The sequence below is a fragment of the Falco rusticolus genome, chromosome Z (genome assembly GCF_015220075.1).
Source record: "Falco rusticolus isolate bFalRus1 chromosome Z, bFalRus1.pri, whole genome shotgun sequence".
Lineage (NCBI taxonomy): Eukaryota > Metazoa > Chordata > Aves > Falconiformes > Falconidae > Falco > Falco rusticolus.
In genome coordinates, this window is record NC_051210.1 from 25,025,611 (window position 1) to 25,051,728 (window position 26,118).

A 26,118-nucleotide genomic window follows, 5' to 3' on the forward strand; every position below is an offset into this window, starting at 1 on the left:
TCCTTTGTGAAGCTAAATCATCTTCCCATTCTGTGTGCCAGGAACCCAGTGCCACAGTCAGTCTCACTTCTTCCTCCAAATGACCGGGCAAATGCCTGGAGAGTCATCGTCTCCCATCTCTACACTACTCCTACTGCACCCGCCCCCCAAACAGTCCAATTACAGACCCTGTATCTCAGTAATTTGCAGTCATGTTATTGTTCAGGCATTGAGGTCCTTGAACGAGGAAAGCTGACCATTTCATTAGAACAAGGATGTAGATTATATGGATGTAATTCTTTAAAATTAGTTAATACTGCAAAATATTTAATTTACAAATGAGCTTGGATACATACTAATACTTAGATTATTAATTCAATATTATTACTCTTATTTTCATTATGCACATCAGGTTACATTAGGTAAATTTTGGCCTGGCAGTGTGCCCACGCATGCACTGAACAGAAAAACCAAGCTATGACCTGCCCCCCTCTGACCCCAAGTAAGAAAACTTGAGTTAGTACCATGATCTTTCAAGAAAACAAGAATGTTTTTTGGTAGTGTAAAAAAAAAAGGTGTTTTCAACTACAGATACCACCTCTGGAAGGTTATTCATTTGAATGCAGATCAGTTCTGAAAGAGGAAAAGGATGTTCCCAGCTAAGTCATAGATAGTAACTGCCATCCAATATAAATCCAGTGAGTGTGATTTTTACTTTCCATGTGGCAAACAATGTGTTATGCTTTCTTTAATGAAAAGACAGAGCAGAGAGGCTAAGAAACTCAAGTGGCCATGGAAATGCTGAAATCTAAGGAAATCTTTGGCAGGACAGGACAAGACATCAGTTGGAGTGGGCTGGCAGGGGCAGTCTGAATGGAAACCTCGTTCTGCTCTCATCCCCAGCCAAATGATTTCATTTACCAAGGCTGCTGCATTAGTTTGTTTCAGAAGTACAAAACCTGTAAGTGTTAAATTAAGGTCTCTGGTTACATATAAGTTATACATAAATACATGAAACACTTCTGGTTCCTTAAAAAGGCAATACAGAGTCAGTCGATCAGAATGAAGAATTTACCTTCCAATGGCAAATCTAACCTCTAACTGCCAACTGAAAGATGAGAGCTACCAAACCAGAACGCAAAAATGGAACCTGTTATACATTTCTAGCTATTACGAAAAATAATACATTTTCAGCTTCCCATGTATTAGCAGTTACTGGTGAATTCTATCACCCCATATATTTTCATTACAATAGTCTATTGTCAATATGGAAGTTGCATTTTTTTTAAAATAACTGCATCTACAAAGTAATTCTGCAATAACATGCCAAACACTTTATCTATTACTACCTTTAGTTTAACTCTACATGACATTTTAAATCATCATCCTCGAAAAAGTGACATATTGAAATCTTAGAGGTCTGAAATAATTGGGTATTTTCCCCATTTTACAGGGAACACATATAGGATATTCAAGCACAAGCTGAACAGGGAGCACTACAGAAAGTTTACTGTAAAGGAAAATATCAACCTCGCTGAAACCTTTAACAGACACTTCAAAACACTGATATAAAGAACTGTCTTTGGCTGATCATACAGGATTACCCCGATGCCATTCAGCTGATAAAGTAGACTGTGTATTGGTTAGATATAAGATGAAGCCTAAAGGAAATTTCAATTAAAGAAGACAAAATGTTATAACTGCCTTACCAAAAGAAAAGTCAATCATGGAAAGAAAAAAGTTCATTCTTTTTTATTTATTTCATATGAAGAAACTTCACTTTGGCATTCTAAATAGAGAAGCAGCAGAATGTAATACCCTGCAGTAAACTGGCCTCTGGGAACTATTCATTATTAATATTAGTCTCAGAATGACCACAGTTAAGCAACTTTGTTTTGCACTTGTATGAATAGATGCTTTATAATTTAATATTTAAGAAGAAGAGTAGCAAATGGTAGAGATAATTGGTGCTGGAAATTCCCAGTGGCAAATAAAATCTGTCCTAATAGCAGCCATTAAGCTAACATGATGTAACATAAAAAACCACAATTTAAATACATATTTCCTATATACTGTGACCCCTGATGACTCTGGTAACAGGACTGCATCCAGCACAATTCAGAAGTACAGGAAAGACACCACTACTTCAGTCTATTTGAGATAGCATGGTATGTTGAGATTCACAGTAAACAAAAATGTATTCAGACATTTCTCATATCACACTCTGACCATCCAAATCCACGCATCTGTTACTCTAATTACAAGCCTTCTGCAGCTGTGGCAAACATAAATCCGAGCTAACTCATTTTTAATAGTGGTTGGGGTGAACTTCAAGTAAAGTACACAAGGGGAAGTGGTATCACCTCTACAACAAATACACGGAGTCTGCAAGGAAAAACTGTATTCCTCTCCCTTTCTAGATCTTTTGTTACTCTGCCATGCCAGAATTCAATAGCTTAGGGAAACAGGTAATAGATTAGAAGGAAGCTCAATTTTTATTCAGAAGCAGCTCTTCACCATAGATCACATCCACTTACATTACAGCATATTATTGATTCAATAATATCTCTAATTTATTATAATGAATTTAAAGTATACAATATTAATAATATTTAATTTAATGAGTTTGGATACTTAAAACTTCCCCCCCCCCCGATTTTTCCTTAATACTTTCAGATCAGACTCATACAAGCTCATTAATGAAAAAATAATCAAGTTGCTCAAATAAGATTTCAGACAACCAGAAGCAGCAACTCAGAACTGATTCAGCTTTAATTGTAAATGCATTTTTCTAGGATCAAGCCACATTTACCAATGTGACAGTGGACAGTTTTTTTCTGTGACTGCAGAAAAAAACCCTTGAAAATCTATTTTTAAAAGCTGAAACCTGGTATATAATACTCTAATCTATTCCTATGTGACAAGCAGAGTGAAAACATAGCAGTGTTCACCTGTCTCTCCTCCTAGATGACAGCAGCTGAAGAGCACTGTATTAGTTAATTTAGGGTTGGAAATACCACATTTTGAAAAAACACAGTAGTGTGAAAACCATTAAAAAGAATTTCCTGGAGCATTTGAAAGCACTGACACATTTATATTGATTAATGTTATGGTCCAGCATGCTGTTTTAATAGCCACTGATGAAAAAAGGATCATTGTACCCTTGGAGTGCAGAGACTCCAGCAGAGAGTGCTGAAGACTCCAAGCACCTTGGTACAGCATTAGCAGAATGTCAGCAAACACTGCAGCATTATGATGGTTGCAGCATTTCCTTCTTGCATTAGAAGCAAGAGTGCCAAGCAGCACCGCTAGGGGAGCAGCACCACTGCTTTGGAAAGAGTCAACACTTCCTTGATTTGCTCAGCAACAACTAAGACTCCAATGAGCTGCTCCTTGAACTTAGGTTTTTTGGAAAGACTTAGCAGACAGATCCTTAGCTACCCACCAGTAAGCTGGGAGGAGGGCTTCTGCAGTCTTCCTGTACACTTGCCATCTGGATCGTATCTCCAAATAAACACTATGCATTTGTAACTGTTCTTCCATTAGTACTTCTTATCACCAATAGACCAAACAAAAAATAATCAATAACCTGTGTAAAACCTGCAATGCTATAACTGCACAGTATCTTTACAAACTAATAAAGTCAGCAGAAATACTTGTTTTAGTGTAAAAAACCTTATTAGTTTATAGGCAACATGGAAGGCTGCATAAAGCACTTCATGTCCATATTATGAAATAAAATCTTAATACATGGCACTGTGACATGCCAGTTAAATTGAAAGTTTGACTAAAAATTATTTTATAGATATGACAGAATAAATTTTGGTAGTTTTCTCTGTTTTTTTTAAACACTAACAACATACCTACTCATAAACAACAACGCTTATAAACTGGCCTACAGAAAGCAGCAGTTTTTCATCATTTGTTGTTTTAACTTTAAATAGAATGGAAACATTTCTAATATTTATATTGTAAAAAACATGCTTTGAAACATCATTTTATATAAAGCAGAGGCATAATATTACAAATAAGACCTGAAATTATGATTATTCATTACATTTAGGTGGTGTTTCAACTGTACTACTGACAATAATTCTCTGACTTACTTGTTGAAGCATGATGAACTATAATTATTAATGCAACCGTACAGAATTTTTTGATTCAGTAATAAATGATTAAACATTTTCTGTGAAAGAAAAGCTATAGAAATGGAATCTTGCATCACCACTTGATTTTATGCATTCAGTTCTGAATGAATCATAAAAAGCTCATTAATAATGACAAATTAATGCTTACACAATAACTTTAGTGAAACACTGACACTGGGAATGTTTATTAATTGACCACTTTCAAGATTCTAACTTTTATTATAGCTCTCTCCTAATACTGCATCTTCAAATTTGTTTAATCACAAAATGGTCTGGGTTGGAGGGGACCTTCAAAGACCACTCTACCATGGGCAGGGACATCTTTCACAAGGTCAGGCTGCTCAAAGCACCATGCAACCTGTTCTTGAACATGTCCAGGGATGGGGCATCCACAGCTTCTTTGGGCAACCTGTTCCAGAGTCTCGCCACCATCACCATAAAAAATCTCTTCCTTTCAGTTTAAAACTGTTGCCCCTTGTTCTGTCACTACAAGTCCTGGCAAGAAGATTCTCTCCATCTTTCTTGTAAGTTCCCTTCATACAGTGATAGGCCACAACAAAGTCTCTCTGGAGCCTTCACTTCTCCAGGCTAAACAACCCCAACTACCCCAGCCTTTCTTCACAGCAGAGGTGTTCCAGCCCTCTGATCATTTTTGTGGCCCTCCACTGGTCTCAATCCAGCAGATCCATGTATTTCTTGTACTGGGGACCCCAGAGATGAAAGCAGTACTCCAGGTCGGGTCTCATGAGAGTGGGCCAGAGTGGGAGAAGCCCTTCTCTCACCCTGATGGCCACCCTTTTTTTAACGCCGCCCAGGACAGGGCTGGCCGCCTGGGCTGCGAGCACACATTGGCAGATCGTGTCCAATTTTTCATAAACCAGGATCCTCAAGTCCTCCTCTGCAGGAGTGCTCTCAATCCATTCATCACTCGGCCTGTCTTGATACTGGGCATTGCCATGACCCAAGTGCAGGACCTTGCACTTGGCCTTATTGGCCTCATGAGGCTTGTATTAAATTATTTTTTAAAAAATAAACTAGTTCTTAATGTATTTGTAAAAGCTCTTAAACAAGTAAACGTCAATCTACTCCTCAAGTAAAGCAGTTAAACCATTTGCAGAACACTATCAAGGAGCAGAGCAGCTAACTGAAAAAAAAAATAAATGCTAGTTTCAATTAGAATTATACACATATTACTTGTAGATAAAGGTACCACAAAAGTCTCCCCACAGTAATATTTTCAAGACCTAACTGTACCTTTGATTTTGAAAGGTTTTACGGACTACCAAATCACACAAACAGAGGAAATCCTACACATAATTGCTTCTCAATATTAAAATATTTTTCCAATTGAGTTCCACTATGATTTGAAATATTTTCATTACAAAACAATGGCGGTAAAGAGAAGGGAAAATAAAATAATCTATAGGTATGTCCAAATTCTCTGAATTGGGTAGTTGCAGCTTTTCTCCTACGCTTCCACAGAATCAGTCTGGAAACTAAACATAAATTATGGACAAATGCATACATTCACATGCAAATAAAATACTGGGAAAGAAGACCACTCATAAATACTTACTGAACCAACTGAAATTATCACATCTCCATACTTATCTTGTGTTTCTAATTAACAGAAAAAAAATGGAACTACTTAAACAATAGCATATGGTAAAAATGAAATGCAAGAAACAATTCTTCAACCTCATGTTAATTAAATGGAGATGAAACGACTACATTCTTCTGTGTATGTTCAACCACTCTTTTTTTATTTCTTTTAACAATGTCTTTTCACACATCTTGGTTTTTGGTGTTTTTTTTTTCCCCCTTTAAGCCCACTCATTTCTGCTTTTTAAGCAGAACAAAGAGCGAGCAAAGAACAAGTGATATCTGGATGCTAGAAGAGATGAAAATGCAGATCAAATAATCACTCACATGCATTGAGCATTCTAAGTCTGACAGATTTTAACTTAATATTTGCACCTAATGAAACACCATAGCACACACAAAAATAGAAAACAAAGCACAGATAAGTTGTTGCACTGACCCCACCACTGAAAGGCTAAGTCAAAGTATGACTCAAATAGCAATTTCAGAAAGCCAGTACAGATTTAGCTTGACTTTTAAAACATAAAGACTAAATATTGCTAGTGGAGCTACAACTAAAAAGGGGCATTAAAAATAATTTTAATAAACTGCTGAGCAGCCTTTAGTTTCACATTAACATCAAGTCAAATGTACATGGTCCTAAATTATAGTCATCTAAACTACTAAAAAAGCATGAGGATTCTGAACAAATCTTTAAAACAACAAATAGAATACTGCAGAAAAACAACAGCATGAAGGTAAACAATTTTGGTTTGCTGCAACCTACATAATTGAAACTACTTCTAATTATATATTACTGATCCTTCTTAAGTAATAATAATCAAAGCCTACGGACTTCTTGACAAAGTAAAAAAACATTCCACTGCTTAGTGCATTTTCTATCTAGTCAATTTTCTTATCTCTTTTTGACTTGAGAACCACTTTCAGTTGATGACAAAAAAGAACAAGTTTATTGTTCTTTCAAAAAAACTACGATTCTCTTTACATCCATCTTCTTTCTACTATGAATTAAATTGTTCCATTCTAATCTACATGCTCTCAACATTAAATTTATTCATGAATAATTTGTCCTACCTGACCCAAAAAGGAGGGAACAAGGGCTCCCAAATTCCTTGTACAGACCATGCAGTCATATAGCTGGACTTTCCGTGCTTGCGTAAGGAGGGGCTGAAACTCCCGTGGGGTACTGAGTCCTGAACACCTAATTGCTGGCTTACAAAGCACCGGACAGTTTGACTTTTCCCTGCCAGCCTGTCATTCCCCTGTTTAGTGTACTTGCAGCACAGCACCAAGAGTGTTGGGCCCACTAGCATGCAACAGGTTCAAAGTACCCAGCAAGCAACAGATGCTCTGTGCTTCTGTGGCAGACCAGGATTCTAGACAAACGTATCTCCAGCCATTCCCCAGTGCCCAGAAATCCTGCTCAAACTCCTCAAACAGGGAACATCCCTAGAAAAAAATTGTGTGTGCTAATCCTACTAAAATACAGTTTAGCCTTTGGTAAAACACATTTTAAAACTGCATAAGCTACCTTCCTAGAGTAAGCATTTGGCAATTAACCTGTATTAGTAACACAAAAAAACCCCACCCAGAAGTCCCTCTGTGATTACTGCTAAAATCACTAAACTTGGTTGGTTGTTGTCCTGATTCAGAAAATTTCTTTATGTTTGCCCATCATATTCAGAAGAATTAGATTATAAATATTAAAAGCATATATTATGGCTAAACAGATAAAACTTAAAAACATCCTGAATATCCCAGAAAATCAGATTGGTAAAATAATACTGGAAATGTATATTTTGATTTATTAATCCATGTGTTTCATAAAATTAAGCAGTTTTCCTGAAGATACTGTTTGCTTGCTTGGTTGTACTTTATAACTGTGGTCTTCTTCAGAATAGCTTTACTAAAAATTTTGTTTCTACTTTTAAGGAAAGTGGTAGCTCTCTCTGACAACCTCCTGTGTCAAACTGTGATAATAATACTGCTATTAAAAAATTTTGTGAACATTTTGAAAGTTAAAAGGTAAACAGGGTGAAAGAAATTTTTCCCTACTAGTACCATAGTATGTGTAATCCAGGCTGTGCGTGTTGGCAACCCTATAGCACTAATAAAACACGTCAGATTACAGCTCTTTTTCCTGCTTGAGATCTCTATGAGACGTTTGTATTTTCTAACTGGAAACAAGGAAAAAATGAAATCTTCAGATGGTAAGACATTGCTACATATATCTCCTCTGTGAAATGTATTATCTGAATCACTATTAGCTTTGTAAACATACCTTAAGAATAGCTGTTCCCATTCACTGCTATCCACCAGCGCATCTTTCAGAGCTACAATGAAGCCACATTGTAATCTATATAGTCTATAGTAATTAGAACAGTACTAATCCACACAGATGAGCAGTGTTACCCTTTTCCCAGAATTAAAATTAAGAAAGGCGGGGGGGGGGGGGGGGGGGCGGGGCGGGGGGGGCGGGGGGAGAACAGTACTTCTACAAAAATAATAGTTTCTAAAATTATTTATATTTTGTAGGCATCACGCTATCATTTAATGAACAAATACTGTACTCTTTTTCAGTAATTGCCATTACCAACGAAGACATTACACAATACGGTTCTAATAAATTTTAGTTCTTCAGCTATTACTTTTCCCCTCGGTTTTATCTTCTAAGAACACAGGAGTTCTAAACAGGTACTTTTGATATAACATTGATCTGACAGTTGCAGAAATTATTAGGCACTAGACCTTTCAAGATGGTCGTGTAAATCACAAGTGCTGTTATTACTTGCTCTGATTTTTATGCCATTATTTTCTTGGTAAACAGAGCCAGGCTGAAAAAAATTCTACCATGACAGAATGCTTAATCCTATTTCTTTCCATGGTGCTTACAATACTTTTGTGGGATTTCCCAAAGGAGTACTCCATAGTTTTATATCGTGAGTTAGGTGGGGATTTTTTCCTCTCAGTGTTTCTTATGTATCATGATCTTGCAGAAGTGTTTAAATCAACCTGCGTTTCAGAAAAAAATTTCCAGGTTTTGGAAACAGCATAAGATTACTATTCTATTGAAGCTTCCTTAAATCTAGCTGAACACAAAAAAGAGACTTACAATAATACTGTAATATTTTATAAATAGGGTTTGAGCTTAATCCTGTTGGAAGAATGTTTTTAAAGACAGATCTACTTCCTGACATAATCACAACTGAGCAATTAACTGTTGATAAAAATCTAAAAGAAATACCTCTCAAGGCCTCCAGTAACAACATTCATCGGAACAGTGCTAAATCTGAAATGGGCTGATTATGTAAGTGAAGTGGCATACAGTTCACCTACAAATGTTCTACAACACAAAGCAGAAATCATCAATATTATAAATGAAACTTGTTCTTCATATTTTTTCTGTAAAGTGGATTATCATCATGTTTATGTCCCATATTTCAGCCACATCATTGTATCATTGTATATACTCTGTATATAGAGAAAAATAGGTGGAAATTAAATACATTCCCTTTGATAGAAACTGAATGTAAGCAGTGCCACAGCAGCCAAACTCAAGATGAAACAGCAAAAAAGAATGGTAGAAATAGAAATAACGTACCCCAAGAGCATAATGCCTGATAATCTTCTATAATTCAGAAAGAGCTGTCCAGGAAATTAGTATCTTAATATACAGAACTCTATAGTTTTCCTCCCTTTACTACCTGAGAAACCAGTGGATCTTGACAAAACACACTCCAAATGTATCTTAACTTCTCTGTCGGCCAGCCAAATACCTGTAAACTTCAGCCAGGATATAAGCCTCACAGATTGCTTTTTGCTGTGATTGTCATTGTATGAATTATGCTGCTATAATGCAAATTATTATGGAAAAAATCATTATGAACTTACATTAATAGCAATAAACTGTATAGATCAATAATGGAGTACTTATTTTTACCCAAATGAACAGGAACAGTTTTGAATTAGACAAGCAATAATGACCTCCTCTAAGAAAAAGTGTAGCCTTTTTGGTTTTTAAATTGTAGTCATCACTGATAATAGTAAGCACCATAAACACTTAAACAGCTAGCATTTTCAATGATCAAAATTACAATATTGAGAGAAAAAAAATCTTTCTTACCTATGTATACAATTTTTAGATTCTAGATATGCCATACCAGAAGCAGCATCTAATGAAAATTTCACCAACTGTTTGGTTTTTAGCTCATCCTTCTTTTTTCTTAAAAAGGACAGGAAATCACCTCCTACAAAAACAGAAAGATGGACAGTTAGACATGACGGATAGGATACTGACAATTAATCTCTCACTAGGGTTGAGAGGCCAAACAAAATACAGCTATCAGCTGTTCTCACCAACTCATCAGTTTGAGTTTAGCCTGAGAAAAAGGAAGGGACTCACCATTCAAAATGCAGTTTCTGTAACTTAGTAGGTGCTTAAAAGTGAAAACCGCACCACAGAAAACTGCACATATGTTTTTGATATACCCGAAATCTTCACCAGGGTACATTAGATACAGACTTACATGAGAATTTCTGACAAAAATGATTGATAGTTTGTGATAAATGTAACTCTAATCACAGACTGGTCGCTGTAGGGATTTAATAAAAACTGTGAATAAAGGTTAGTTGCTTTTAGTTACATGACAGTGACTTGATTTTTAATTGATTTGCAGTGCTGTTTCTCACGTTCTACACTGATGTGTTTGGAGGGCTAAGTGTTTTACTTCTTGGGCAATATTAACTGCACATTTGACACTAACAATTCAAGGCAAAAAACCATTACTGTGACTTCACAGTCTTCTGCCTGGGGGGAATAAAGTTGATGCCCTCTTGTCTGAGGAGGCGCAAGGGTCAGCATGAAGTATTTCTAAAAAGTAAACTGCATTTGCAAAAAAAAAAAAAAAATCCTGAAAAATTGATTTAGGACAAAAATAATCAGGAGACACATTATACAAACACTGCAATGCCATGTTCTGATTGATATAACTGAATTAAAGATCTTTTTCTAAAAAAAGATTTTACTGTTCCAGTCAAAGGCAAAAAAATCATAGTGGAGCTTTCCACATCACACTACTTATTTGCTAGCGTACAGCCAGCCATTGCTCTGGTCTTTGATTCTTTTAACTTTGCACTGAATTCACTATAGAGATTCTCTCCTGCAAATAATGCACTGCTACACAATTTTATATACTGCCTTTCTTAGCAATATGAAAAGACACTATATATTAAAGGTTTCATATGGGATTTTCTTAGGAGGGTATTTCTATTTATATTTCATACTCTAAGAAATAAGAGACTATTAAAGAAAAAAAAGTCTGCTGTTAAGACATGTAACTGTAATACCTTTAAAATACTAAGTTGAAGTAACTGTAAAAAGGATTAACACCTTAACTGCCAACTGTTTTGTTTATTCATTTTGCCTGGGATCAGGCTTTTTTTAGTACAAATAATCTGGATATGATGGCTTTATAGGCTGACCGTTAATGAAAACTCTGAGATAATAAGCACCTGATAAACTGTAGATCAAAACAACTGTTACCATTTTGCTTGATTTCCTTTATTGTAAACCTGTAATACCACAGGAAAGCCAGAAAATGCTCTATTTTCACACAATCATGTAACACTCGGGCTTCCAGGGACCTCTGGGGATTCAAACTGCCTGCTCAAGCAGGGCCACTTAAAGCTGCTTGCCTAGGACCACGACCAGATGGTCCTGGTGAACATCTCCAAGGAGGGAGACCCCACAACCTCTCTGGGCAACCTGTGTCATCCTCACAGGGAAAATAAAGTGTTCCTTCATGTTCAGGAGGAACCTCCTGTGTTTCAGTGTCTGCCCGTTGCCCTGGCACTGGGCACACACTGAAAAGACCCTGGGTCTGTCTTCTTTGCACCCTCCCTTCAGGTATTTATATTCACTAGTAAGATCCTCCTAAGCCTTCTCTTCTTCAGGCTGAACAGTCCCAGCTCTTTCAGCTTTTCATCCAAGGAAAGATGCTCCAGTTCTTTTATCATCTTCGTGGCTCTTCATTGGGCTGTCTCCACTACATCCATGTCTGTCTTGTACTGGGGAGACCAGCACTGGACACAGTACTCCAGATGTGGCCTCACCAGAGCTGAACAGCAGGGAAGGATCACCTCTAATGCAGCCCAAGATACCATTCACCTTCTTTAGAGCAGTAACACACCACTGGTGGATGTTCACTCGATGCCCAACAGGACCTCCAGGTCCATTTCTGCCAAGTTGCTTTCCAGTTGGGCAAGCACCAGTATGTACTGGTGGCCTCTCAGGTGCTGGACTTTGAACTCCTTGTTGAACTGCACAAGGTTCCTGTCAGCCCATTTCTCCAGTCTGTCCAGGTGCCTCCAGATGGCAGCATGACCCTCTGGTTTATCAGTCCCTTCTCCCAGTTTGGTGTCATAAGCAAACGTGCTGAGGGTGCACTCTGCCCCGTTACCAAGATCATTAATGAAGATGTGAAACAGTATCAGACCCAGTACTGACTGCTGGGGTAGACCAGTAGCTACTAGCCTCCAATTTTCTTAATACTCTTGATTCCAAACAAACAGGTGAATAAAATTACTGATACGTTCTTCTTCAGTGACGAACAGCAGTTTTTAAAAAGCAGTGTACATAACAGCAAAACCCAGCCTGTTTTAAAGCCTATATGGTCTATTTTCAGTTTGTAAGAGTAACAAAGGGCTTGTATAAACCACGTAATACAAAACTACTGATCATGTAGGTGTTTAAAATCAGACTGCCAGAACAATTGTTAATGTGCAAGGATGAAAGCAAAGGTGAGTAATCTTTTTTACTCACAACACAGCAAATGCTCTCATGTTGGCCAACAAGAACCCCTCAGATGGGCAGGCAAATACTGCATCCTCAGCATCATCATACTATATCGTCTGCATCATCAACAGAGCCGCTGGCACACACAGAGCCCGTGATGCCCTTCGCTCCTAGGCTGGGTAACACAGAGATGAAAAATCCAGATCTGACTGGATGCCCTTGACTCTAAAGTCAGTTTGAAATACCATGTTTTACACACATTACATCTCCAAAGTTTGACAGGGTGAATATTGTGATACTGAATTTTAAAATTCTAATGAAATCTTAGAAGAATAGAATACTACTGTAAACTGGACTGGGTAATAATTGCCTTTCCTTTGATCTGAGAGGTTACTGACATCGTTTAGTAACAGGTAAAAAGTAGGTATTGCCAGAGAGAAGGAAGGTAAACACTACATTGAAATATGTGTCATTTCTTATAGATGTGAACAGAATTATTCTGGTTACAGCAGACAGATAACAATAATTCTTAAACAATTCCCCCCTCTAATACATACAAACAAGGTGATGAAAATTATTTTGTTTATATACTGAGAACTTACTGCTCTGTACATAGGAATAATCTTTTAATTCACAAGTATGATTATACGCCTTTATGAATGTGAAGTCTTTCAAACTTGACAAACTGTGGCATTATTTGAAGGAGAACAGTAAATCAAGGAAGCTTACAGGAAAAACATGTAAGTTCAACCTAAAAAAAAAAATTATCTTTAGCCACCAATGTTCCAATATTGAAGACTAAGAATTTCTAACAATTTACTGCAGGAAGAACTGAAATAAAGATAAGCGCAGTTTGATACACTGAAGGAAAAAAAAAAAAAGCCTTCTCACATAGCCATACTAAAAATGAATGAACATGTCCTAAGTAAGAAAGGTCTCTTTATAAAAGGTGTTATAACAGCATCAGTGTGAATCTAAATTCAAATTCCTCACAGTTTGTATAAATTCTTTGGAGAAATTAGTTACTTCTTTTCAAAATCAATAGTAAAAAATCTGTTCTCAACAGATTACTAAAGATAATAAGGTATCAAAAGAAAAGCTAACCATATCCAGTAAAACATTAGAAACAATACATGTTATGAATTTGTTTCTAACATGCACAGGCAGTCAGATTAAGACCCTAATTTTCATGACATCATATCTGAACAGGATTAAATGCTGCTGAGTTCCTTCCAACAGAGTATGCTGAAATTGCACAGCACAAACCTGTAACCTCCCAATATAATCAGACCATCAAGAACTGATTTAGACTTGCTGATTTTCAGTGTTTGGCATGTACTGTATGAAATTCCAGAGTTCTGAGCAAAACCAGCACTGTATACCTCAAGTTGCATAAAAGGTATTTTATGCCTATCATCAAAACACTGTTTTCATAGTATTATCTTGCCTCAGTCTCAATGGTGAAAAAGGTCATCAAAGGTGCATTTTTGCTAGTAGTTCTGTCTTCACTTGTATCCATCCTCACACAGAGATAACAAAAATGTCTTTTAAATACTCTATTCAATATTGACTTAAAAGCACTGTTTGTTGCAGACAAAATAAATGAGCAAACTGATACACATCTCATTCTGTACAAGATACGTAATTTTAGGTTAAATCTGATTATCCTTATCATTGTGACACCAACACAGACAAGTGTCTGTCCTTCAACTAACAGAATTATTCTCATTAGTAAATTCGGAGTTTAAATGTTCACTGTGGCCAATGTCTCAGCTACTCATCTTCACAGGAAAGCATCTGCATGAATACTTTCAAAGCTGAGTTAAGCGGATTTCACTACAAACCTTTCTGTGCAGAACTATGGCTATGTAATATCTTCATGTACTTCTTAAAACAAGTTTAAATATAAAAAGCCCTAATTCACTATTTGCAGCACATAGTGTCAGAGCATTATCTCCAATATAATAGCTGTTGGTAAATAAACAGACCAATTAGACTATGAAACATCTGAAACAAACCTAGCTACCTACATAATAGTAAGTAATGCTTTCTCTTATATGTGGAATTTCTATTGTATTCTAGACAGCTACCTGTTTTCCAGTTAATGGCACACAACACTACCAGTAAATGAGGTCTGCTCCCACCACTCTAATAACTACAGAAATAACTAGACCATTACAGTATGATCACCAAGCAGAAATCAACTGCCTGTTTTGGGTTTACAGAAAGATAAATAACAGTACTGGAGTGTCTGCTTAATATAATAGAATTATTTTACTAAATAGATGACAAAATGTAGTACATAAGCAGAAGCTCCATGAGATCAGCCCGCTATTCGTGTATTTCACTGTGAATGTGAGCTATTTATCATTACATGCAGAAATTTTAAGAGTGAAAATACCACATATAGGTATCTCCTAGTGTTGGCCATACTTTATAGCATAAACTTTATGCTGTATGTTAAGTAGTATTTTATGGCAGTATCACTGTTCACTTAATGGTGCGCACAAAAGTAAGCTAGTGTTTTGCAAGACAGAAAAACGCTACCTGTGATCTCTGAGAAGAAATCAAAATGCAAGAAACAGTAATGAAATATGTTAAATCAGTTTACAAAATAATTAATTATGGTAATCTTTGAATTTAGTGGAATTTATAAGAAATTATGAGTACATACTTCAGTGCTCTCCTGAGCTGGTGCCCAAAATGTTCTAGGCACTCCTGGCAGCATTCTAATAACCAGTATTGACACTGAACGTAATTAAAACATATTTTTGAAACTTTGGTGTGAAATCTCCCACTCATTGATATCTAGATATACAGACAGACATTGTTTATATATTACATCTCTATATAGCATCACACCATTTAAATAATGTTATGCATAATAATTATACAAATATTAACATATATGATAGTGTAATAGCAATTATTAATAATGAATGGAATTACACATATTATTATTCACATATAGGTTTTAATAAAGTGGGATAACTTCCTTTATTAATCAGCCTTGCTAAGCAGTAGTTTGTTTGGAGTCCACTTCACTCTTCTTAAATTTATACACACATTAATCATGTAGATACGGTATGCTTCTGGCCATACCACTTAATGGTCACTTAACACAGAGAAGATCCACGACTCAATATTCGTAATTGTTTTATAAGCTCTTATAATATTATTGAAATTACTTTTAACTGCTCCTGTATTTATAAATTTGATGATTCATATGATCAGTCTTCTGACTAACCTAAAAGATATTTAGAGCATCTTTATTGCCCAGTATCTTAATCCCACATACATCATCAACAAAAAAAACCCAAACACAGCTACTTAGAATTACGAATTTAAAATAGAAAACATGCATCTGCAGCAATTCTAGAAGACAGCTTTTTAACAAAGTAAGCAGTTGTTTGACAAACCATTAAAAATGTAAGAGTTTAGAAATGCTGAAGCACTCCTTTTCCTTTTGTGTGCCTTCACTTTCAACTAATGGATCATTTGTGTGGAGTGAAGTGCTTTCATTTTTTAAAAAACCTCTTACATAAGTAGTAACAGAAACTGTAAGTAAACCCAAGGTTTTTCAACTGCCTACAGAGTACTATTGTAAAATCCACTTAAAACATCATTCTTCCTGCTAAGCAAAGCAAATTAAAGTTGCTATAATCATGTAAGGTTTTGCCATACTAATGGCCAGTGGGATCCTGGGGGGTATCAGGAGAAGCGTGGCCAGCAGGCCGAGGGAGGTGATCCTCCCCCTCTGCTCTGCCCTGGTGGGGCACATCTGGAGTGCTGTGCCCAGTGCTGGGCTCCCCAGTTCAGGAGAGACAGGGAACTACTGGAGAGGGCCCAGCGGAGGGCTACGAAGGTGATGAGGGGACTGGAGCATCTCCCTGATGCGGAGAGGCTGAGGGAGCTGGGCTGTTTGGCCTGGAGCAGAGCAGACTGAGAGGGGATCTTACCAATGCACACAAACACCTTAAGGGTGGGCGTCAGGGGGACGGGGCCAGGCTCTTTTCAGTGGTGCCCAGCGACAGGACAAGGGGCAACGGGCACAAACTGCAACAGAAGACATTCCTTTTGAATGTGACTTTGAGGGTGACAGAGTGCTGGAACAGGCTGCCCAGAGAGGTTGTGGAGTCTCCTCTGAACACACTGAAAAAGCTGCCTGGACATGGTCCTGTGCACCTGGTTGTAGGTGAACCTGCTTTAGGAAGGGGTTGGACTAGGTGATCTCTAGAAGTTCCTTCCAACCCCAAGTATTCTGTGATTCTGTGATCCTGTGACTGATAATGGTCAGCAAACTTGCCTTAGACTTAAGGTGGATCAAAGAAGCTAGAGCGTGAAGCCAGTGATCCTACCATAAAAGCCTGTCCAAAAAATGAAGTCTGTCATTATCTGCCAAGAAGTAACCAGAAATCATAGTGAGACATCAACAGCCAGCATCTCCTGTCCTTTGTGCTGCATAAAATAACACTGCCTGGACTTACTTGTACTCGTGGTATTGTGGCTATTAGTATATAGGACTATAAATGGGTGGATAGAATCTACTTCGGAAGCTAACTAAAAGGGAGATAATCTTCCCCCGGGAAGACTTCCATGCAGTTTTGTTTCATTGATGCCTATAATTGGATTATGCTTAAAAAACAATAATCACTGGCCTTGAAAATTATTCCAGATTAGAAAGTCATGACAGTCTGTGTGAAACAGACCATACATGAAGAGCAGGGTTTTTTTAACCTAAAGAAAAACTATGAACATTTAAATACAGACACATAAAAAAATATTTTTACTTAAAGAGTTTCTGTAGGTAAAGCAAAAATAATAATGTGAAGGAATTCCAAAGAAATAAGACAGATATAGACATTGTTGTAGCTATCAAAACATCTGCTGATTTTTTGTATTGGGTTGTTTTTATTTAGTTTTCAAACAGATTTTCTAGTTTCATCTACTTGCTGATTTACTTTTGTACGATCCTGATATAAAATAAAGTATCATCAAAGCCTAAAATAATTGAAAAGATAAACATCAAACTCCAGTCTCAAAAGAATACTGTACAGTGAGGCTTTGGTCTTGTTTTATCAAATAGAGAAACTCTGAGCTGCAAGGAATTTTTAATCACCACTACCTACACCCCAACAAAGGAATCTGACTGTTCCCCCTCTTCTCTTTGTATCTTCACAGCTGGAAACCATGTAGCAAATAGAAGCCCACATCAACGTACAAGACTAAGAAGGGAAGGGGGGAAGAAGAAATGGGGTCTGTATGTGTATGTACATGTGTGTGTAGTACAAGAGGACTCGGGGTGAGATGATGAAGTTGGACTTATATATGGAAGAAGGAATCCACAGGGGGGTGTATGGTTCACAGGACGATGTGCCCAACAAGAGAGAAGATGGCAGAGGTTACAGAGAAGTAGAAACAACAAAAAATGGAAGCTGGAAGCTTATTTGGGTGCAGAAGGAAAGGATACAGTAAGAGACAAAACCTAAAGAAACAGACATGGATCATATTTCTGTGAAGAGAAGCTGTAGGGTAGACAAGAATACGGCTTTAGCAACAGCTGGGTATTGAATGAGACAACTTATTTGGCTAGGTAAAAAAAAGAAAAAAAAAAAAGAAGAATTGCATGGAACAATCCAGACAGTCACTATCACTGGTAAAAATCTGCACCTTATCTCTAATTTGAATTTGTCTAGCATTTGAATGACCATTTGTTGTTGTTGCACTGACTTTTGACAGCATGCAGTAAAGATTCAGGATGTGTCTGCAAGACAGAACACAGATCTGAAATTTGGTGGCGAAAGTCAGCTACTGAAGGTGTACTATACAACCAATAAGGCAGATCATGCCGGACTTCATTAAGTATTCAGGGATCTCTAAAGAGAAGCAATTGGAAAAAATCGTGAAGATCTCTCTGCCTTCAGAAGCAGGAAATAGAAAAAAAAGACACCATACAAAGTAGAAAGCACAGCAGTTAAATCACATAACATAAAATTAAAAGTTAACATTTTTTTCAGCATCAATCAGCCTTCCAGCAGACTCTTTTTGCTAGAGGGACAGAGGCACTTCTGAAAGTTCTGCAAGATCAACTGTTGAAATAGTTGCATGAAGTTGTAACTGCACCATAGGATTACACATCTATCTTCAAAATGCCCTACTCTAGAACACACAGCTCATGAACATAAAAAGTTCCTACCTCTAAACTAAGTTCTCACTTCAGGGCAAATTAAAATTCAATTCAATTAAAATGAACATGAAGAAGGAGAAGAAAAAAACTGTGGCTTGAGATTGCTTTTAGTATCTTACAGATTACATTTATTTTGGTTTGTTTTTCCCCTAAACCTAGGAAGAGAAAAAAAAATCCAAAGTTTAAAGGGACTCCCCCAGTTTGTTTTTGATTACATGGGAGACTGCATGATAAATTAAGAGCAGATGAAAACACAATTAAGTGATCCTGAGTGTTTCAGTATATTAAACCCCCTTATTCTCAAAGCAGAAATACTATAAGGTCCATGATCACTAGGAGAGAAGTTGGGACCTTCCTAAGACAGGAAGATAACAGTGAGGAAGGGTACAAGAGAAGAGTATTCTAGTTTCTTCTTTTTCCATCTTTTTCCGTGAAAAGATGCTGAGTTCACTCTGGAAGGAGAAAAGAACAGGAAGCAGGTTTTAACAACTCCTTCACCATTTTCCTGATAATCTTCCCTACACCCCATCAAAATCCGGCATCCATTTGTCTCAGGTTATCAGCCTGGATGCCGGCCAGCTTACAGATAATGCTAGCGGTATTCCAGGCAGTCTCTCTGATCATCACCTAAATTTGCTAAAAATGAGCTGTTATGAAAACTCCTCATGCCCTGTGTGGCCTTAAGAGACAATGGCAAATTGTTCTTCTCCTGTTCTGAATACCAAAGCAGTTCCTCATAATTACTTCCCTTTCCTCAGTTTTAAGGTCAACAATGCAGGATTGAAGCGCAAAAAAACCAACTGGGAAAAGAGGCACAGAGCAAATTAAAATGAATACATTAACCCAGAAAATATGAGTAAAAAGCTCTATTTTTTAGATTTATGTGGCATCACAAAAAAATTACATACTTTCTTACATACTACAAACCATACTTCTACACAAGGTTCTGCTGTTCCTCATTTTGGAAGCCAGCCCTAACAAAGGCTTATCTATACTAGAAAATTCCTGTGGTGAAGGCTATAGACTACATTCAGAGTCTCAAATATACAGCAAACCTTACTGAACTGGTAGCCCACCTTTTCTACATTACTTTTCAGTCAGGCTAGCCAAGTCCATATGACAATACAAACTCATGGCGCTATACTAACATCAAGGATTTGGCAAATCTCAACATACCTGGTTTCTTTTCCCAAAATTCATTAGCAGTTCTCACTTTAACATCTTCTGTCTGTCTTAGGATAAACTGAATACTTAAAATGTATCACAACAGATTATTAAAAAGTTACTATACTGAGTTATGAAATAATGCATATTCACATTTTCAGATCAGAAGATATCAGAAAAAAACTCCGTCAAATACTACCTTTGCAACAAACCTTACCAAACTGTCTTAGCTGACATTTCATTATAAAGTAGTAAGAAGAAAAGGAAGAATAGTACAAAGAAAATAATTTATAGCAACATATGGGATCACCAGAGCTCTTTGTAATACTAACAGGTTCCATAACCTAATGTTTCCAAGCAGCACTTTTGAAAGGTATGAAAATCCTGGACAGTATACATCAACTTGAGAGTTGTACTCTACTTTTCCTGGAGTTCATCTGAATAATTTCTGCTCCTTCAATGCAGTATTTAAAATTCACTGCATGACACTGCAATTACAGTAAGATTTATTTCACTGTATTGTAAAATCAAACATGCCTTTTTGGCATGGACTTCTCATTAGCTATATGCTAACACAGCATCTCAAATCTGCTCTGGGGCAGTGGAGACAGAAGAAGAAACTGGCAAATACTGTTTTTCACTACTCAGTAGCCTCCCTGGAGTCAGAATCAGTAGGGAGAGTTTAGCCACTGTATTCTCCCCAGGTATTGGTAAAGCTTAGGTCATAAACCAAGTTTATAGGCTTCTTATCTGCACAACAGCTTACTATCAGAACACAGTCCTCCACTGGATGCATCCCACTTACTTTGCATATGCTATGCAGATGATAAGCAAATGCTCAGCAAATTAGATGGTGCAGCTCACTCTGCAGGGAACTGAAGTTACACTGAATGTGGATCTCACATCACATGCCCTCTGGCTCAAGACATCACACCACATGTTCAAGGAGCTGAGATTACCTGAACCTCTGTATCTAGAAACCAGCACATCTGACTTACTGCAAGTGCAGAGGGCATGCACATATACATTGTTCAGGGCTATCCTAAATTAAGAGTCCTAATAGAATGTGAAGAGCAGACACTAGCAATATGAAATCAGAAAATAAAAACAAAGGTCAGCACACAGCAAAAGAGAAATTGAAGTCCAACTTTTATTAGGAACACAAAATGCATAAAAAAAATCAGCATATAAATGCATGGGTGATGTACTCCTAAAATTTTCTTTCTTTTTAATAGTCTTAATATTTTCAAACTGATAACTATAGTTGTCACAGAGAAAGAGTTAGAACTACCAAAGAAAAAGAAGAAATCTCTATGGGAAGTTCTCCATTAACAAAACGTAATACAAAGATAATTTCCAAATAGAGTTGTTTTCTCAGTTCTTAGTCTACTAAAAAATTCACAGAAAAAACTATGCCACTGTAAAATACAGATTAATTTTTCTTATAGTAGCTGGGAAGCCACACAGCCACTTCAGCATTGGGCTCTTGTAAGGATCTGGGCATTAGTTCTTTTTAGTGAATATTTCAATGTCATTTAGGTAAAAAAGAATAAAACTAAGTATTTGCTAGGAGTGCTTTAAAGGTTATTACAGATTTATCTACTATGCAATCACAAATCAACATTTTAAAACCATCTGCTTTGCCAAATTGCTTTTTCACAGCAACTAGCTAGCATAACTTAAGCCTGCAAATAAGAATTTTCTATTGTTCTCTGGTAACGTATATATACATTTTTTATATATATATATAAAAAACATAAATACATAAAATGTTTATAAGAAAAAATATTAAGGACGCTTCAAATCAGTTTCAGTGGTTATCTTAGCAATTTTGGGAAGGTAGGGGAGGGAGTACAATTTGCTTGGAATTTCAAAAATTATTGATTTTTTTTCAGTAACTCTCATTATGAATTCCTGAATGGCAGTTTTATGTCACATCTCTTCTATACATGTAAACTTCCATGTATATATGAAGGACATTGTTGCTGCTACATACATTTTAGCTTCTGTTTATATATGACAGGGAGTACTCTAATTAGTTTATTTTTTATCAATTAGAAGAATAGTTTTTAGAAAGCAGTAATAGGTCTAAATTACAGAACATATAAATACTATCTGACACAAAATAGAAGCATATACCTCCCAAAAAACGCTCTTTAGAATACTGCTTGGGATTTTCTTATTTGTAGGTAGCCACTCTATCTTACTGAGATTTTTATTTGTGGCACGTATGCAAAAAAAAATAAAAAACAACTGCCATAATGTTCTCTCCTGTATTCAAAGAAACTAGTTCTTGTAAGTCTTTACTTGGGCAATAGTACCAGTTGCTTACCTGGAAAACAGAACTCAGCTCTTTAAAAAGTATTCCAGTAGGTTTTTTTCCTATATTAAAATGCACATTCCTTAAAATAAATTTTTAAAATGTAAGAAAGAAACTTACCTAGTAATGGCCATTGGGCATATTTTATTAGATAACTGTAAAACACATCTGTATTAAAGCATTTGTTATGATTTCTGAGTTCTCAGAAGCAACGCTCTTTCACCAATTTACTGGAGTCCCTCATCTTATACAAGAATCATGCATAGCTTAAATTTAAAAAAATCATTGACTCTTACTCATTTGTTTTCAATCTAGTAGATAAAGCATCCTAAATTCATGTCATCATCAATGGTACCATTAAAAAAAATATGGTTACAGTAACAAAAAAACCCCCAAGTTCTGTCATTCCTAGCCTTTTCCTTTCTCAATTTAAAGGACTGTTTTTTTCAATAGATATTGTCTGAGAAGCCAGAAGGACTGGAGTAACCTCACCCCAACCAAACACAGAAAAAGATGTCAATATTCTGCTTACAGGATGTTCCCCCCCTTCCCACCTGTAGAGGCTCTTGCAGAAAGACCTGCAGGACAAGACTGAGAACAGGCCTGGGCCTAACAACTGAGCCAATGGCAAGGAGATAGGATGTGTTTTTCCACATACTCATCCCTTAAAGAGATGTATATAATACACAAACACATCACATTAAGCTCTTTCCCTCATTTCTTGACAGGTGGTGGATTGTAAAAAAGATTAACACAGTCTTTCTGTACTGACGTCATCTACAATGGATTGACGCTGAGTGGACACATAACAGTGAGATCAGCACAGCCACCATCAAGTAAGTGAACAGTAAGTAAATTATGCTTCTTTTTCATTAATATATATAATTTCTCATCTACCTTTTCACTTTGGCTATATATCCATAACACAATTTGCTACCTTATTTAATATTTCAGTTAATCCCTCCGAAATCATTCATCTTGAAAAGCCTTTATTGATGTGATGGCTTTAGGACACATGCCACTTGTTATGTTGACACCCCCACCCCCCCTTCCCAGGAAAAGACATCTGCCTACAAAGGGTAATTGTCTTTGACAACTTGCTTTACTTCTCTGTTATCTGTTGGCAATGTCTGGGCTATTTTTGCATGTAACACTGGATGCACAGATGCTTCAATATGCATCTGCCACCTTTCTATTGTTTTCTCTGATGACTTTATCCAGATGCATAGTTTGTAATCCCATTTACATTTGCAACAAAGGAAAAAGATTTCTCTGCAGAGACAGTTTATGACAGAATCACTAACAAAGCAGCACATTTCTACATAAAGTGCCAAGTTTCAAAATAAGTTTTTAATACCTGAACAAATTAAGAATCTGAATTGAAATCTGAAACTGGAATGAAAAGCAGAATTAGCTGCTACTGAGCCACATGACAACAGTCTCAAAAGACACAGTAACTGTATAGCCTACATGTATCTGAGATATAAAAACAGTAGAAAAAGTGCAAACATTAAACTGAACTCAGAAAACACAGGAGAAACCCCACGTTCTACAGAGATGTTTCTAATTTTTTCCTCAGGGAAAAGACTGTCAGACATTTATTAATTACATGCCTTCTTAGCCATATACTTACAGAATACAGTTCTAAGCTAAACCATGCCATTTTAAAATGATTTTTTATTATTAAATAAAAAAAAATAGTTATTAAAAAGAATGTCAGAGTAAACTGCTTGAACACCTTCAAGCATTTAAGACAAAAGACAGACAAAGCACATACTGAGAAAGTTAAGTGTTAAATGCAGGTCAACAAGCCTACCACTATTCTTTCTTCAAAGGGCATCATTAAACACCAGATCAGTGCACTAATAATTTTGTTTTTGTAGGTAATTGCACCCAAACTCGCCATTAGAAAACAGAAAACCAGTAATGTCAGAGTCACTGCTTCCCTGAAGTGATCTAAGTGTTTTGTCTTTCCTGTGCTGACTTCTTCAGAGCTGGTATCCTTATGATTTCTAGCTGATTTGGTCAGTTTCATGGCATGCTAGCACAGGTGTAAAAGAATATGGAAATATGTGATGGCTTGAACACAGTACAGTCTTTCTGAGGTAAGGCATGCATGGAAGCTACCCAGAGGACTTACAGACCAGCAAAACAGGCTAAGAATTTAGAAGTTCCTTGCAAATGCAATGAGACAGAAGAATTTTGGATAGACTCGGACTGCAAAATATGCAGGAGAATCAGAGAAAGGTTCTCACTAATTCCTCCTTAAATTGTATTAGTATGTTTCAACTACTTGTCCTAGGCTCTGAAAACCCTGAACCAGGATGATGAAAGTATTAAAAGATTATGATTTGTTTTTATCTTCAGAGATGTCTGGAGAAGCTGATTACCAAAGTATTCCTTAAAACCAGGACACTGGTTTTAGTCTCCATTTTAATAAAGTTAATCACACGTACAAATAAAATAATCTAATATAATACAACCTAATTGAATAGAGGCAGAAAATTCCATTAGGTCAAATGTTTTTCATCAGTGCTCTTGTACTAAAGCCAGTACTCAAGAATTATAAACAATTTAAGTCTTCATGAATGAAATGGTTCTTAAAAAAGGTTACTGTATAATTTTGAAGACAAATCCAGTGATATATAAACCAAATACAGTGTTGCATATTAGGTGGTACAAGAGGCTACCAAATGCACACATTTTCCAGCTGCTGAAAAAATCAACAAAGAGGTAAAACTGCCCAAAATTGTTAATCATCCCAACAACCTGAAATTGTATCCAGCCATTATTGAATAATATGAACTCAAAATTCCAAAAATAAATCAAAAGCAACCCATAAACTGAACAACATATTTTGGTAAAGAAAAAACCTCTTATATTACCATTAGATGACTCAAATCTAAGTTATCAAAACCGAAACATTACCCAGCCACAATGTTTCTTTAAATACAACCATCTTAACATTCACTGCATAACTCTATTTTAAGGGAAGTACCATGTAGTATCTTGTCAGGAGGAAAATTAAGACACAGCTGAGATACCTTTCAGCAAATTATGTTGTCTTGAATGGCTACAGAAAAACTCACAACAGATTTGTGGAGCTCACTCCACTCCAAAGTTAGTAGAACCCAATATTTCCAACGATTCATAAAACAGGTGACTTTTGAGATCACATATATAAGAATGGAGAAAAAGAAAAATAAATGTATAAACCAATACATTTTATACTATGAAAACAATACCTATGAAAATATGCTGGGGAAAAAAAAAAGGAAAAGAAAATTACCTGGAACAAGTTCCATAACAATATAAATAGGTTGTCGTTGTGTGCAAACTCCTATAAGTTTTACAATATTAGGATGATCATACTGTTTGAGTATTCTGCAAAACACACAGGAAGTTTATTATATTAATATATGGTATTGTACAAACTGATTAAATATTATATGAAAATCTTTCAAACCCTTTATGTTATTTTAATGGAACATGTCATTACTGTTATCATAAAGAAAAAACCTCTACATGACAAATCAGTCATCATTCTGTTTGAGATGGAGGGCATACTGATTCACTAATAAATCAAGATTAAACACTATATTATTCTTATTATAATTTTACCATTTGTCTACATAATGTTTGTCTATATAACTGCAAAATGGACTGAGAGATTTGCAGTTTCTCAAGAAACTTTGTAATTAGAGAGCATTTCAGTGGTGGACAAGAAGCAGAGCTACATCAAAAAGGCATGCGCAGCATGTCTCTACACTTCCCTGCTGCACTTTTTAAAAGCACATTCATTCCAATTTTACTTGAACAGATTAATTAATATAGTAAGTTTTAGAAGAATATAAGGACAGCAATTTTAATTTTGGGAATTAAACAAAAACATTTACATCTTCTTACACAAGAGTCTAATAATATT

The 26,118-nt window shown here is 36.3% G+C and overlaps 1 protein-coding gene across 1 annotated transcript in view; it reads right to left on the reverse strand.

Moving 5' to 3' along the window:
* FER (FER tyrosine kinase) overlaps window positions 1–26,118 on the reverse strand; it is a 189,897-nt gene that overhangs the window by 43,353 nt on the left and 120,426 nt on the right. The window contains exons 15-16 of the mRNA XM_037373844.1: window positions 25,483–25,577; window positions 9,853–9,976 (exon numbers count right to left, since the gene is read on the reverse strand). Coding sequence (XP_037229741.1) covers window positions 9,853–9,976; window positions 25,483–25,577 — 219 coding nt within the window. The remainder of the gene's footprint in view (window positions 1–9,852; window positions 9,977–25,482; window positions 25,578–26,118) is intronic.